Genomic DNA, 15,972 nt, shown 5'->3' on the forward strand with positions numbered 1-15,972 from the left:
AGGTAAGCCTGAGGGGTGCAGGAGAGAGAGGGAAACGGTGCCCCCCACCCCGCCCTGCTGAGGCAGCCCTGTTCCCACCACGGCTCCTGTCTCAGGAGCCAGCAGAAAACTCCAGAGAGAAGGGGAGCCGCACTCATGCATGAGACCTCTTACGCAGTGACCGCGCCCACTAGTAAACAGGGTCCTCGAGCCAGTCGACATCACTGTCCTCTGAAGAGGAACCGGGGAAGGGAGAGAGCCCCCCTCACCACAGCCGATTCCACAACCACACTAAACCACCCCTCAGGCCACTTCATCCCTGAAGTAAGCAGAGGCCGTGGGACTAACTGTGGGTACAGCTGCCGCCTCTCCCACTAAGGATTTCAGGAACTGGCAAACCAGTTAAAACAGCATCAATGAGTTTAGGGGGCCCCTTGCTTCTGCTTTCTTCCGATACTGAGCCTGATGGGGTAGGGGCAGAGAAGAGGCCACCCCCAGGATCCCCACCCCTTCTCCACTGCACCCCAGGTTCCAGAATGCATGTACATACTGCTGCAGGACCCCTCCTACCAGACACATGTCTGCCTCACTGAGGGATGATTAAACATTGGTTATAGACTAGCTTCCTGATTTGGGTTCTAACTGAGCGAAATTATAAAGTTCCAAAAGCCAGCCTTAAAAGCCTTCTCTGTTTTATAAAACTGCTATGAGACAACAGTGGAGAATATTAATGACCCCCCCCACGGTAGTGAGTAAAAGCACAAAAAGCACAGAACAAAGAAGTCCACACTGAATATAGCTTTTACTACATTTGTCAAATTTCACCTAAGGAAAAAAGAAAAAAAGAAGATGGAATTTTAAAGGCTTTCTGCAAAAGACTGCACACTGATTCAATGTTTCAAGGAAGGAATGAATGAATGAGAGCTGCCCGTGTGGATTTTCCCATTTTGGTTTTATCTCTAGCCTGCAGGCTTCCTAGCCCTGACTGCATTCTTTCTCACGTGGGCCTGTAAACCTGGGCTGAGATGCACCCCTGCACGAATTACCTGAGATTCACACCAGCTTTTTCCATCCAGCGCCACCAACCCAAAGTGGATCCAAGAATGTCCTCACAAGAGTCCAATCGTCTGCCTCTGGCCTCAGGACACCAAGGCCCCAGGGACAGATCGCTGAAAGAAGGATGCTCAGGGGTGATGGCACCCACGATGCCAGGAGAAAGGGTGCTGGGAGTAGGACTGAGCCACCCTCTACTCATCACCAGTTGCCTTTTCGTTCTGTTCTACAACAGCAAGCATGACACGAGGCTTCAAGGATGTGACTCTGGGGCAGAGGACACTCAGGGCCCAAGTCCTATATTTTCAGGGAGTTTACAACATTTTGCATTTGCCTGATCTTTTTACTCACAAATCTCCTTAGGAAGCATGAGCAGGATGGGGCTGACCGTGTTGGTAATAATGATGTGCTATGATTGCACAGATTTCAAGTACTCTGATTCTGGGAGCTGGTCTTGGGAGGTGGGGGGGAGAAGCATTTTAAGCTGCATTACTCTATTTCCAGCTCACAGTAACCCTGAGGGGAAGGCAGGTCAGAGATGGCAATCCTCACCTGGGAGACAAGAGGTCACATGACTTGCCCAGGATCATCCAGAAAATCTCCTTCTCCCATATCAGAGGCTCTTTCCAAAAGGCAAAAGTGGGTGGCCTAAGTCTGAGAATAACTCCAGCCCCACACCCTTTGGTGCTGTGTTTGGAGGCACATCTCATACTGCCACAATTACTGGGCACTCACCATGTGCCAGGCACAGTACTGAGGGCTATCGGAGGTATCATCTCGTTAATTCTCGGAATGCCCTGACCACAGGCCAAGTCAGGAGAGGCTGCCACACTCGAACCCACCCCTCCTCTGTGTAGACACAGGATTGTACAGAACTTCACTCTTCAACTGCAGGCCGGGAAACCAACAGAAACACAAGGCACCTGGAAACATGACCCTATAACGTGCACAAACCAGAGCGGGCAGCCGCCCAGGCTCCACTGGGGCCCAAGGTCTATAAACGCCAATCTCCCATGGAGCTGGTTTTGCCCAAGGCTCATCAAGAAGCTGGAAGTTTTCGCTCGGAAGTTTCCATACCCCTACCTCAACAGACACCAGGGTAAAAATGGTCAAGTGCCCAGGCTAGCCTACAGAAGCCAAGTAGATACACAGCTAAAGCTGAGCTCTATGGCCCAGGCCTGGGTTCCAGGTTCCAGGGCCCAGGAGCCAGACTCATGGGGTCTAGGAAGGAAAGTACTAGAAGAGGAGAGCAGGGTCTCCTCGACCTTTCCAGGACTGAGACCTCATCAAGGTCTCATCAGGCAGTTGGCCTCCTTCCTCTCAACCTCCTTCTGCCTAGACTCAGGGGTTTCTCAAGACATGCCTGAGCCTATCTCCAAAAGACCCCAGGAGTGCACCAGGCTCCAAAATCCTTTTTTCCTCCTTCCATCCACCTTTCCCTGAACCTCATTTGTCATTATTTAACATATTCATCTCATTCCCTTGGGTCATCCATCTCCATTCAGTGTCAGGGGAAAGCAATCAGACTGGAGGCTAATTCACACCAAGTTTAGTTAGCACGTGCAAAGGACTGACGGGCAACAGGTTCCATGGCAGGAATATCTGCCTTGGTTTTACAGGGGTTTATGAGCTCAGAGTGGAAGACTGTCTGCTCTGCCTACTCTCATAAATTCTTCACTTCCTTTTGTTCTTAACCCACAGAGTTGCTAAAAGCTGAAGTTAGTTCATAACTGTTCCCACAGCAGCCAGTGTAACAACATCTGCAGCCCCTCTCATGGAAAGAGGGAGGCAGTGCAAAAGCTGGGATGCCTGTCAGGTCTCACCCGGCACTGCAGTTCACCTTCTGGATGTGACATGCTTGGTACACACGTGCACATGCACATACACACACACTCCAGATTAGCTGCTGCTTGAGGTCAGGGAGTCCACCTGTGGGTCTCTCACAGCCTGTCCAGCCAATGGACACCCAGTAAAGATATGCAGCTGGACACCAACAGGTCCCCCGGTAATCCACTCCCAGCCTTAGACCCATCGTAAAGCATGGATCTGGTCAAGTTCCTCCCTGCCGGCATGCTCACAAAGGCTCTGTCCCCTGTGTTTGGAGCAAGCCCCCCGCCTGGCATCCAAGCCCCCATACACATACAAACCTCCTTTGCCCACCTCTTTCATCACTGCTTCCCAGTACGTGCCCTAATGTGTTTGTCAAAAGAGGTGGTGTGCTCTCTCCCAAACACTCACCACACTCTTTCCAACTGCCTGAACTGCTCACTACCTGTTTCCACAATGACATCTTACCCACCCTTCAAAGCCCACCTCAAGTACCACCTCCCCTATGAAGTCCTCCTACTTCCTGCCAAATGCCTGTGACTCATCCTCTCCTGAATGCTCAGCACGGTGTGGATCTCCCTGGTGGTCTTCATGACGTCCTGCCTAATTGTTGGACCATGCCACCCATCCCACCACCATGAGCCCACCAAGCGACAACCCAGCAAACATCTCTGGGACACCCGGAGTGCCCAGCACCACGTCGTGCAAACATCAGACCCTTGGCAAAGGATGTCTATTGGCAAAGGGTTGACCACAGGACAGGAGAGCCTTCCAAGGAAGTCTCCCGGGGCCTGTGGCCGACCCTACCCACTGCTGACTGTCTGGGCACCTGCCTTCCCTGCCCAGGGGATCCCCACCTCAACCATGGACCAGGCATCGTGGCTCAATCTGGGTAAGGGCTGTTTTTATGGTCCGTGTCTCTAAGCCGGGGCCAACAGTTCCTTGGAGCCGTGTGACAAGGAGAGGGAAGCTGCTCTTTGCACCCTCCAGCTCCAGTTGGGAAAAAAAATATTTTCTTTTCCATTGCATAATGCTTCCAATGGCGGCAAACGCAACACCACTGACAGGAGATAAAAGCCCTGTGGGTGTGAGTGAGGAGCAGAGAGAGGCTGCGTGCCTGTGTAAGAGACATGGGCAGGCAAGTGTGAGCGGTAGGACCAGCCAGCCACACGTGGCTCCTCCAACAAGCAATGGAAGGAAAAACAAGGTCTGACTAAAATCAGAGCTAGTGCGTTCCACCAGTAAAGCCCCTTCATTTGTCTCTGAGGATGTGGTCTGAGCAGAAGGGGACAGTCGGGGCAAAACACAAGGGGTTAACCATCGCCCACCCAGCCCAGCCAGGCCCCCTCCACAGGGCTGCAGCGAGGGGCCCAGAAGAGGAGAGGAGGCCACGCTTTGGAGGCCTCAAGGGGCTGTGCAGGTACGAGAGGCTGGCACGCAGGTCTCGCCATCAGAACGAGCGCGGTTGGTCAAGGCCTCAGGAACCTGCGGGGAGGCCCAGCTCACCCTAGAACTTGGAGAGGTGGCCTGCCCTCAGCTCCTAGCTTCCTCTCCTGTCACGTGGGGACAGCAACTGAAGCTCGAATACAGCTGCCTCAGGTCCCCCTGAGAGGCCAGACATCAATGGGCTTAGAAAACTGTACAAAATCTGGCACGTGCAGGCTGAGACAGTGGGGCTGGGGCAGTTGACACAGGCTGGCTTTGTAAGGCTCACCTTTGGCCCACGAATTCCACCTGAGGGGAGCTAGCCTAAGCGCAACAAAGAGTAGCCCCCGCTCGCCACAACTAGAGAAAGCCCGTGCGCAGCAACAAAGACCCAACACAGCCAAAAATAAAAACAAATAAATTAATTAATTTAGAAAAAAAAAGCACAAAACAACAGCAATTTCTATGATTGAAAACAATGAATACAAAAAAGGCAGCAATAAAGAGCCATGACACACTCAAGACAGCACTAATGGTGCTGGAAAACAAAGCATCCTTCTGAAAATTGCAGTAATTCCAAAAGATCTGCCTGGTAGGAGCTTTGCAACACTGCCAAGTGTTGTGCAGCAGCCAGACTGCTCGGTGGAAACACCCAAACTCAGAGGGGAACTCCAGGACTGTACGTTTTATTTTATGATTATCAAACTTTAGTTAACTCCTAATAACGTGCTTCTTAGGAAGTGGGCTTTGAGTGGATGTAAAAATGAACCTCTGGCAGTGAATCATTTGCCTAAAGAACCCAAGAAAAGAGTCCGTGTTTGGGTCGGCACATCGCACACAGCTCCTTCCCCACCTCCTGATGTCGGCCCGTCAGAGCCCACAGATCACCTGGAGGGACACCTATGATCTGATCTACTGCATAGACAGCAAAGCTCCAGGCAAAGCCTCTTCTCCGCAGACATGGCCCCGGGGGCCAGGCCAGGCTCCGGGGCAGGGCAGAGTCAGCAAGGCAGAGGGGCGGCGAGCTAGGTCCCTAACTCTTGTCATCTGCACTTACAGTTCACAGCCTGGTCCATGCCAGGGCTGTGAGGCAGAAGTATCTTCTCTGTCCTGACAACCCTCTCCCTCTGGGTGCCCCAAAGCAAAACCTGGCCAAGAGTTTAGCACGTGATGGGCAGAGACCTACCAGCTGATGAGGAAGGGAGGGAGAAAGAGGGAAAGGAAGGTCAGGCACGCCTCCTCCCAGATCTCCCGGTCCTTTGCCAGTTCTTCTGTCTCAGAGCTTCATTCAAGGCCAATCCTGCATGCAAGACAACAGGACTGGGCAGGCCCCTAAGGCCCATCTAGTCAAGACATTTCAAAGTGCAAGTTTAACCATGAAACCTTTTGCCCAAATAGAATCCTGCTCCCAAGGCTGATCTACAGAGCAATCAAGAGGGACTGCTAGGAGTGAGGTGGGGATGGGAGAGAGAGGCAGGAAAAGGGTAGAACCCCTCTTCCTCCTGCTCCCCAGAACTAAAGAATCCCATAGGAGATTCCCGTAACCCTGGACTCTTCACTAGTTCAGCCTCCTCACCTCTAGGTAGGGAAACTGAGGCCTCAGCAAAGACACACAGGGGTTAGAGGGAGAGCTGGGACCAGCCCCCACGTCTGTCTTCTCCCCTGGAATCCAGGAGAGGAGGAGCCACACCTTCCTCCAGTCTGAGATGCCCACGGCACCTGCACAGGGCCTGCCCGGAGGGATCACACCTGCCCACCTGAGGGGAGAGAAATAACTGCTTGTCACTCAACTCCTCGGTCAGCTCTCATGTGTAACCTCCAGGGCTATGGCGGGGGACGGGGGGACTTGGGGAGCTGACCAAGCTGCACCTGGTCTCCTCACAGAATCATAAATGCCAGCTCTCCTCCCCGTGCCCTTTAGGTGAGTTTGTTCCCTATCTCCTTCAGACCTGAGCTCACTGAAGCTCCCTGAGCTCTTGCCTTACAGCTAAGAGAACATTCAGAGGCCTCTGTGGTGAGGAACTTGCCCTATGGAGACAAAGTCCCAGCCAAACGGTGGGCTAGATCTTCCTGTGCAATGACAACCTGCCAACAGGAACCCAGCCTCATCCTCTGACTCCTGAGTTCCTGCTTCACCAAGAATTCAAACAGTGGTGCTCCCGACTCCTCTCCCACCCTGGGCTGCTGGGCTGGAGCAGCGGGCCTCCACCAAGCGGCCGGGCCATCCCCTCAGCTGTCGGGTCCCGCCTGGTCTGGGAACTGCAGAAAACTCAACTAGTCACAGTTTGGATAGCTGCTACCCCAAGACCCCAGAACTCCCCTCCTCACCCCTAAAATGCTCAGCTCATGGTTCACTGCAGCCAGAAACGGGGGCTGGGGGCAATACCCAGGGCTCCAGAATCAATCATGGACAATTCGGAGGAAATGAACCCAGAAGTCTGGAACACCCCATGAATAAGACCCCCACCCCCTTCAAGTCTTCTAGTCCAAGGATAACCTGCCAGCACTTCCACACAAGGCCAACCTACCACAGATCAGACTATCACATCTCTTCTGCCCTGGAGGGACTAAAGCCCAGAAAATACTTCAATCATTCATCAGGGTTTCAGAAAAAGTCCTACTAAGTCATAATTTGCACCTCTCACATCTATAGATTTGATATTTTAAAGTCAGATAAGTACAGGTTCAAACCACAAAAAGCATGATCACAGACTGGGACGGAGGGTTATCTAGTCCAACCTGCCATTTTACAGATAAGCAAACTGAGTCCCAGACGGGGCTGCGTGTAAGGAGCAGAACCCAAGCTGGAGCCCAGATGCCCCGATCCAGGGACTCCACACTGCACAACTCACACTGTGAACTTGTGGATGGACTCCAGCAGCTGTGCAGCCCAGGGCCCTGCCCTGGAGTCTCTGTGCAGGAAACTCTGCACATAGAGGGCTTGGCTGGCCCCCTTGCCCTCTCCCTCGCGTTGCAGTGGAGCTCTTCTCTCTGATACGGGACACCAGCAGTATTGGGGCCAGGAAACCAGATGCAAAGTCACACCCCAGGGGCTACTGCCCCGCAGCTCAGGTTACCTCTGGGCATGATCTGATGCATGGCCACCGAGAGGAAGAAGATAGAGTCGCTGTAGTAGGTCCCGGAGCCGGCACTGAAGTGCTTCTGCATGGCCTCCACGACGGGGAAGAGCTTGTCCGTCAGCACACCGACATCATGGAAGACAACCTGCAGGAGGGCACGGGAAAAGGTGGAAGTGAGTACCCTAGCCGGGCACCCGGCACACGCGCCGGCTGAGGAGGGGACAGACCTCTCCAGGGCCCACGAGCATAGGACTTGGAATCCCTAAGAGCTAACGAAACGGGGAGCAATGGGGAGTCCGCAGAGGCTGGCTGTGGGGAGGGGGATGCCCAAGTGTGAGCGTGTGCAGGCAGGCACGTGGCGGGTAGTGAAAGAGAGCTAGGAGCCAGGATGGGGAATGGGAGCAGCCCCTCGTCTGCTTCTGAACTTCAAACTGGGCCACCCTGGAGGAAGCTCTGTGCCCAGTGACTGGAAACCAGGTTAAAGCACGCTCCACCGCACGCAAGAGGCGCTCAATAAACGCACCCAGGCCACAGCCCACATGTTCCTCCTCCTCCTTCTTCAACGCTCACAGACATCTGCTGCTGACCTTCCACCTGCCTCTTCCCTGGTGGCTAACAGGACAGGACGAGCCTGAGAAACGGCTGTGAGCTGCTCGGCCACCACCACCCAGACTCCAGGGCCAAGAACCTGCCTGAACGGGGCGCCGACAGTGAAAGGAGGGGCCATGCGAGGCCCCGTCTGGCTAGCCTACGCTCTCAGTGGCCCTGCCCACAGGAGAAAAGACAGGTGTGGGTGGTGCCCGAGAAGTCCCCAAGCAGGTAGGCTCCATTTTGTCACTTGCCTCTGCCCTTTCCCTCGACTCTGCCCGGGCCAGCCCGCGGTGTCACCCACCCAGCCCACAGTCCCAGAGCCGTCAGTGGTCAGACGGTTGGAATAAGCACCTTTGAAGGCCCTGCAGCGGCCAGCTGCCCCGTCTGCTTCTTCCTTCTTTAGGTTCTGCTTTTGGCCAGAAATCTGTTTTTGTCTTAACTCACTTAAGTGTTTGCTTTTTATCCTCAGATCCACTTAAATTTCTAAAACACTTAGAAAAGTGTTTTAGAAAAGTGTTTTAAAAACTTTAAAAAGGGGCTTCCCTGGTGGCTCAGTGGTTGAGAATCTGCCTGCCAATGCAGGGGACACGGGTTCGAGCCCTGGTCTGGGAAGATCCCACATGCTGCGGAGCAACTGGGCCCCTGAGCCACAACTACTGAGCCTGCGCTCAGTAGGAGCCTGTCTGGAGCCTGTGCTCCGCAACAAGAGAGGCCACGATGGTGAGAGGCCCGCGCACCGCGATGAAGAGTGGCCCCCGCTTGCCGCAACTAGAGAAAGCCCTCACACAGAAACGAAGACCCAACACAGCCAAAAATAAATATAAAAAGAATGATAAATAAATAAATAAATAAATAAAAATGCAATAAAATTAAAAAAAAAAAACTTAAAAAAGAAATCTTTTGCATTCTGTTGTTAGTCCTTATCATTCCCTAGCTGGAACTCTTTAAATTTTTTATCTCTTCATAGAAGTCTTTTTACAACTTCTTGACATTTCTCTTCTAATGCACTATTTTCCTTTATCCTTTTACTGACTGCTTTTTTTCTTTTACTTTGACTTTTTCCTTTTCTGTGACCTCTCAGCCTGGGATGGGGACTCCAGACCAGTTCTGCTGTTTCTCAACACAGGTACCAAACTATGGCTTTGGCCTCGAACACCCCACATGCTTCGTTCACCTGACATCCTGGCTGCACGAGAATCACAAACCCCACAAGCTTTTCCACCTCCTGCCTTGCCCCCCTCCAAACCAGACTCTGTTGTGCCCCTTGAGTAATTTTCTAAACATACAAATTCATTTCTCTCTCTCCTTGGCTTCAAAGCTTCATATGGCTCCTCAGTGCCCTGGGTTACAGTCCAAATGCCCCAGCAAGGCCCTGCGCTAGTGGCTCTGGCTACCCCCCGGCTCTCCCTCCCCTGCGGACTGAGCAGAACCGAACCAGGCAGTCCTTACCCTGCCCACCACACCTTGGTGTCCTTTGTCCTCACGTGTCTGCACGTGCTCTTCGCACCGTCTGGAACTCATTTTCCCAGCCACCATCTGCCAGGTGAACTCCCATCCAGTCTTCCAGCCTTGCTCAGACACCCACTCCGGCCTCCCCATGGCCTCCCACAATTCGTCACACTGCCCTGCACGCCCTGTGTCATAGGGAGGAAGGCGCCATTTCCCTGTCTGTCTCCTCTGCAGGTCCTGTTTCTGCATCGGCAGGATGGGGCACTCCTGGACGCCAGGGGCTGGGACTGCTCTTTGCCCTGGGCCCAACCCCAGGCCGTCAGGACAGGCTCGCTGAACTAAATGAGCTGCATTTTGCACAAGTTACTAGACCTCTCGGAGACTCAATTTCTTCATGGATAACACGGTAATGATGACACCTCCCTCCCAGGTGGCTGTTAGGACCACCTGGGACAAGCAGATAAAACACCTAGCCCACAGCCTCTTCAATAAGTGGTGCTGGGAAAACTGGACAGCTACATGTAAAAGAATGAAATTAGAACACTCCCTAACACCATATACAAAAATAAACTCAAAATGGATTAAAGACCTAAATGTAAGGTCAGACACTATAAAACTATAAAACTCTTAGAGGAAAACATAGGCAGAACACTCTATGACATAAATCACAGCAAGATCCTTTTTGACCCACCTCCTAGAGAAATGGAAATAAAAACAAAAATAAACAAATGGGACCTAATGAAACTTAAAAGCTTTTGCACAGCAAAGGAAACCGTAAACAAGACGAAAAGACAACCCTCAGAATGGTAGAAAATATTTGCAAACAAAGCAACTGACAAAGGATTAATCTCCAAAATTTACAAGCAGCTCATGCAGCTCAATATCAAAAATACAAACAACCCAATCAAAAAATGGGCAGAAGACCTAAATAGACATTTCTCCAAAGAAGATATACAGATTGCCAGCAAACACATGAAAGGATGCACAACATCACTAATCACTAGAGAAATGCAAATCAGAACTACAGTGAGGTATCATCCCACACCAGTCAGAATGGCCATCATCAAAAACTCTACAAACAATAAATGCTGGAGAGGGTGTGGAGAAAAGGGAACCCTCTTGCACTGTTGGTGGGAATGTAAATTGATACAGCCACTATGGAGAACAGTATGGAGGTTCCTTAAAAAACTAAAAATAGAACCACCATACAACCCAGCAATCCCACTACTGGGCATATACCCATAATACAAAAAGAGTCATGTACCACAATGTTCATTGCAGCTCTATTTACAATAGCCAGGACATGGAAGCAACCTAAACGTCCATCGACAGATGAATGGATAAAGAAGATGTGGCACATATATACAATGGAATATTACTCAGCCATAAAAGGAAACGAATTTGAGTTATTTGTAGTGAGGTGGATGGACCTAGAGTCTGTCATACAGAGTGAAGTAAGTCAGAAAGAGAAAAACAAATACCATATGCTAACACATATATATGGAATTTAATTTTTAAAAAAAAGGTTCTGAAGAACCTTGGGGCAGGACAGGAATAAAGACGCAGACATAGAGAATGGACTTGAGGACACATGGAGTGGGAAGGGTAAGCTGGGACGAAGAGAGTGGCATGGACATATATACACTACGAAATGTAAAATAGATGCTAGTGGGAAGCAGCTGCATAGCACAGGGAGATCAGCTCGGTGCTCTGTGACCACCTAGAGGGGTGGGATAGGGAGGGTGGGAGGGAGACGCAAGAGAGAGGGGATATGGGGATATATGTATATGTATAGCTGATTCACTTTGTTATACAGCAGAAACTAACACACCATTGTAAAGCAATTATACTCCAATAAAGATGTTTAAAAACAAAAATAAAAGGAGATAACCATAAAAAAAAAAAAAAAACACCTAGCCCAGGGGTTGCCACGCTGCACTTATTCCTAAGTGTTAGCATCCTGTGCCCACCCTCACCCCCTCCTCGGTCCCCTGAATTCCCTCAGTTCACAGATGAGTCTTCACTCATGAGCCAGCTTTTCCCTCTGAGCCTCATTACACCTCCAGCCACTGCTGGAAGCTGGAATTTAACAAGAAGCTGGAAGCTGACAAGAGGGCCTTCAGAAATGGAAGCCTCTGTATTCATAAAAAAGGAAGAGAAATAATGGATACATACAAACACACGCACACACACACACACACGCACGCATGTGCACACACACACACACACACACACACACACACACACACTGAGCAGGGCCTGCCACAGCTAAGCTACGAGGGAGAGAGAGAAGCGGCCAGCTTCCTCCCCTACCTGGGCCCCCATCTCACCCCAGAGCTTCACAGGAGACAATTACATCCCATCAGCATTAATAGATTTATGAGGACAAACTGTACTAGGTACGTTGTTCCAAACACTGTACGGTAGAGCCCGCTCCAATGAATATTTCAGATAATAGATCTACTTAAAGATAAATTAATATGTTCCATGGAATACACTTTCTGCAGCAAGAAGCAAACCACAGACACTGCAAGTGTGAATCAAAACACCCAGGCCTGCCAGTGTCTAAAACAGGTTTGCAAACTGTGGTCTCCTAAGGGCAGGGATGGAGTCTGGCACTCTCTGAAGCCCCCAGCCCAGCCAGAGGCTGGTGCCTGGCAGGGGGAAGCAAAGCAAGAGTGATGGAAAGAGAGGGAAAAAAAGGGGGGGGGGGGGAAGAACATGGCACCCCTCCCTCTGTTCCTCCTCCTTTTCAAAGCCCCCACTTCAGAGGCTGCAGGAAGAAGTACCACATAACCTGGAAACCTAGGACCACAAGGTGACACCCATATTGAAGGCAACTGACCAAAGAGAAGATCCAAGACAACGGTTTACACCAACTGAGTATACTTTTTTAGGGACGTAGCTTTAAAAGCCAAATCATTACTTGTAAGTTTTATTAATAAATTTATACATATTTTAAATTAAAAATCCTATGCATTATTATTTCCACCCCCCACCCAGCTTAGAAGCTGATTTTTTTCAAACGCTTCACGCGCCTCCTCAACATGAATGCCTTCATCAATCCCAGAGTCAAGCTGAGTCATTCAGAGCAGTTTTCCAGCACACGTCATCCTCAGCATCCATTCAAGATGTTTTGGATACAGCCCCTTATAAATGTTTTTGTGACCACTTTAAAAGGCTTGCTCGTATCAATATTCCACATTTATAATTATGAGATCAAAATCCCAGAAACAGTGGCTAAATCTGTGTTAAATTGCTTTGCCTCCTTTTACCTTTAATGAATGCTGTCAAGTAAATCCTAGAAGCGCCCCCATTCAATAATGACTGAAGCTGCTTCAGGCTAAGGTGGTCTCAAGCTGTACTTTGTTGTTCGAAATAAAGCATGTAGTTCAGAGAGTGCCGTGTAAAATAAGAGACCGGAAAGACTCATCTCTCTTGCGAAGGACAGTCTGGGGATGGGGGGAGAGGTGAAGCTTGCCTCACAACCACCACGCACAGCACCTTCTCAACACTTCCTACACGGGAGGCCAGAGCCCCCAGAACGGCAGAGCCTGGTGCCAGGCAGGGGCAGAGGTCTAGGCCCTTGTCTCGTTGGCACAGACAGGCCTAAAGAGCCAGACCACTGCTCCGCTGAACAGCCACTGGGGACATAAGCCATGCCAAGCCGCAGCTGAACGTGGTAGAGAAAACTCAAGTAGCACTTGGCGTACCCACTGGGAATCAGGACACACTGAGTTCTTGGAGCCAAGGAGGGAGGCAGTGGGGCCGGCCCTGCACAGAGGGAGACGCCAGGTTTCCAGGAAACGCCAAGGTCTGCCTGAAGAGCAGCAGCTCCTCCAGCGGCAGGCACAGGGCCGCGGGGCGGCCACAGCGCCCCCCGCGCTCGGCTGCCCCTGGAGGAGCTGCTGAAGGGCAGAGTGCCAGCGCAGCGCTCGGGGAAGCCTGCTCAAATCGCGGGGGTCCACGCACTGCAGGAACAGCAAATAGGCGTCCGCTTCTCCCGAGGGGCTGCCGGGGCACTGGGCAGGAGGGCTGCGGTGCCCACGTCTGGACTCGGCAGGAAAGTGCCGACGGCAACGTCCTCCAGGGGGTTGGCAGAGTCGCCGCCCACAGGGCTACCGCCCTGCTCCGTGGGCACCAGTTTTGGGTGGAATCACACCTGTGCTGGGCAGTCCAGTCGGGGCTGGAGCGGGCAGTTCTGGGTTCAGACGCGAACTCCACCACTTCATCACCTGGCAACCCTGGTCAAAATACCGAAACTACCTCGTCTACAAAATGGGAGAGAATCATGGCGGCGGTCTCACAGGCTTTGGTGAGGAATGTAGGAGGAGCTCAATAAAGGAGAGTTGACACTATCACTCCTTCCTTCCACTGTAGCTAGAATGCCTTTTCCATGCAAGAGTACCTAGATTTGATAAAAGAATACACTCTGTAATCAACAGCCCAAGATACGATACGGCAATAATCGGAGCTGCCTGGCTCTGCAGCACTCGAACGGGGTGGGGTGTCAGGGGGGTTACTGAGTGGGCCCCACCACAGGCCAGTCAGCTCCCACAAGCACACTCCTCCTTTGTGTAATCTGAGTAATCAATTCCAACAAGAGCTGGAGGGGAAATGATTTCCTGGGAAAAAAAAATTTGTTTTCTCATTGATGTGCACTATGAATGTGAAGGCATATTTTTACAATGGAAAGAAAAACCTGCTAACAGACTGGCAGTCTTTCCTTCTTACAAACATGCCAAAGACATTTATTACACCTCAGGGCCTTTGCACCAGCTGTTCCCTCTGTTCAGAACGCTCTCCCCCAGAATCATCGCATGCCTCGGTCCTTTTAGCTCTTCTGGTGTTGGTTCAAATGTCACCCCCTGAGAGCTTCCCCGACCAAAACAGTAGCTACTCTCCCCAACCCCCCCATCCCCCCAACACACAACCAGTCCTGGCTATTCAGTTATCAGATTTCTTTTCTCCAGAGCACGTATCACCACCTGACACATTAATTTTTAAGTATTTAGTCATTTTTTGCTGTCTCTCCCCAGGCCCCAACCAGCCTACGAGGCACCATGAAGGGGGGACCTTGTCTTTCCTGCTCATCGCTATGCACCCAGCTCTTAGCAAAGTGCTTCATGCCCGGTAGAAGTTAAGCAACTGCTTGTTGTAGGAAGGAATGAGCAAATGGATAGCAGAGATAAAGGCATTCAGAGAGGGGGGGTGACAATGACAACCTGGCCCAGGACGCAAAGCGGCGGCCCTGCAGGCCTGGAGAACTTGGAGGCTCCTTCCTAACCCCAGGATCTCTCCCGGGCCTGTCATGTGCTTCCTCACTTCCATCCTGGCTCTTCTCCCAAAGGAGAGGAGTTTCTTCCCCATGGGACTTATTCTAAGCCATCAGGAATATGGGTCTTCTTTGCACCTTTAGCCTGCTGGTTAGAATGTCAGGCGGGCCTGGGCTGCAAGATCTCACTTTGTCAGAAGGAGAGCTGTTGCCCAATACATTTTGTACCCAACCTGCAAGCTGCTTCAGAATAATTATGCCCTAGCTTTTAATTTTACATCAGAAATGATATCAAAGGTATGTCCTTAAATGAATGAACGTCCTGGACAAAGGAGCTATAGAGAGATGACTAAAAGATGGGTAGAGCAACGGAGAGATATACTGATTTCTTTTTTTCAAATCACTAGCAAGTCCTAAAAACACTATCAGTTATCAGTGGCTGCATGTTGTCCCCCTCCAATAACTTTAGCTCCCTTTGAAAACAAAGACCTCCCAGGATAAGTGAAAAACACTATAAATTTGTTAGTTTTAAATGAAAAAACTAAAAATTATCATTGATGAGCAGTTTTCATGGAAAAGAAAAATGTAAATCCACAGGTTGCCACCCCTCCATGCCACCTGTCCTGTTGTTCATCTTCTGCAAGATGTCCTAGATGTAATTCGATTGTGTCAGGCAGAACCACAAGCAGCTGAAGAGGAAAAAAGAAGCCAGCCCACCTAATTTCCAAAGTAATTTCTAACACCATTCTCATGACCCAGTTTACTAACAGCGCAAAAGCTACCGCCCCTCCCGCTACCCTCACTACAGGGCGTCCTTGTCCAGTTCCTTCCCCGCCCCCATGTCCACCTCACACTTACTGCGCCATCAGCAGTGTCTGGATAACCAGGTGTACAGTTAATGTTCTGGGACCCCTACAAGATTCCCAACATTGCAGCAGAGATGGGCCACGTTCCAGTTCTCCAAAACCTCGGTATGACCGAGGTAGGATAGGACGAGGAGGAAGCAGAACATAAGACGGGAAGGCCTGGCACCTGTAGAGAAGGCCCCCTGGACGGTGGGTGACTGACAGCAGAACAACCTCACCATGGGGGGATGTGTCCAGCAAGGCTGTGAGCTCCAGCCGTACTGCCAGGAGGGTGGTCTGGACCCGAGGTCCCTCATCTTCAGTGCGCGCAGGCCCTCACTGGGGAGTCCGGTAAAAAGGCAGACTCCTGGGTCCTGACCCCAGACATGGAGTCAGGGTCTGGGGTGAGGCTCAGGACTCTTCATCTAAAAGCCACCCCAAGCGATTC

The 15,972-nt window shown here is 51.1% G+C and overlaps 1 protein-coding gene across 1 annotated transcript in view; it reads right to left on the reverse strand.

Annotated features, from left to right (window-relative positions):
- Window positions 1–15,972, reverse strand: part of XXYLT1 (xyloside xylosyltransferase 1) — a 186,019-nt gene that overhangs the window by 146,137 nt on the left and 23,910 nt on the right. Inside the window, exon 2 of the mRNA XM_059920798.1 lies at window positions 7,362–7,509. Within this exon, the coding sequence (XP_059776781.1) occupies window positions 7,362–7,509 (148 nt within the window). The remainder of the gene's footprint in view (window positions 1–7,361; window positions 7,510–15,972) is intronic.

Source organism: Balaenoptera ricei, chromosome 4 (genome assembly GCF_028023285.1).
Source record: "Balaenoptera ricei isolate mBalRic1 chromosome 4, mBalRic1.hap2, whole genome shotgun sequence".
In the NCBI taxonomy this organism is placed as follows: Eukaryota; Metazoa; Chordata; class Mammalia; order Artiodactyla; family Balaenopteridae; genus Balaenoptera; species Balaenoptera ricei.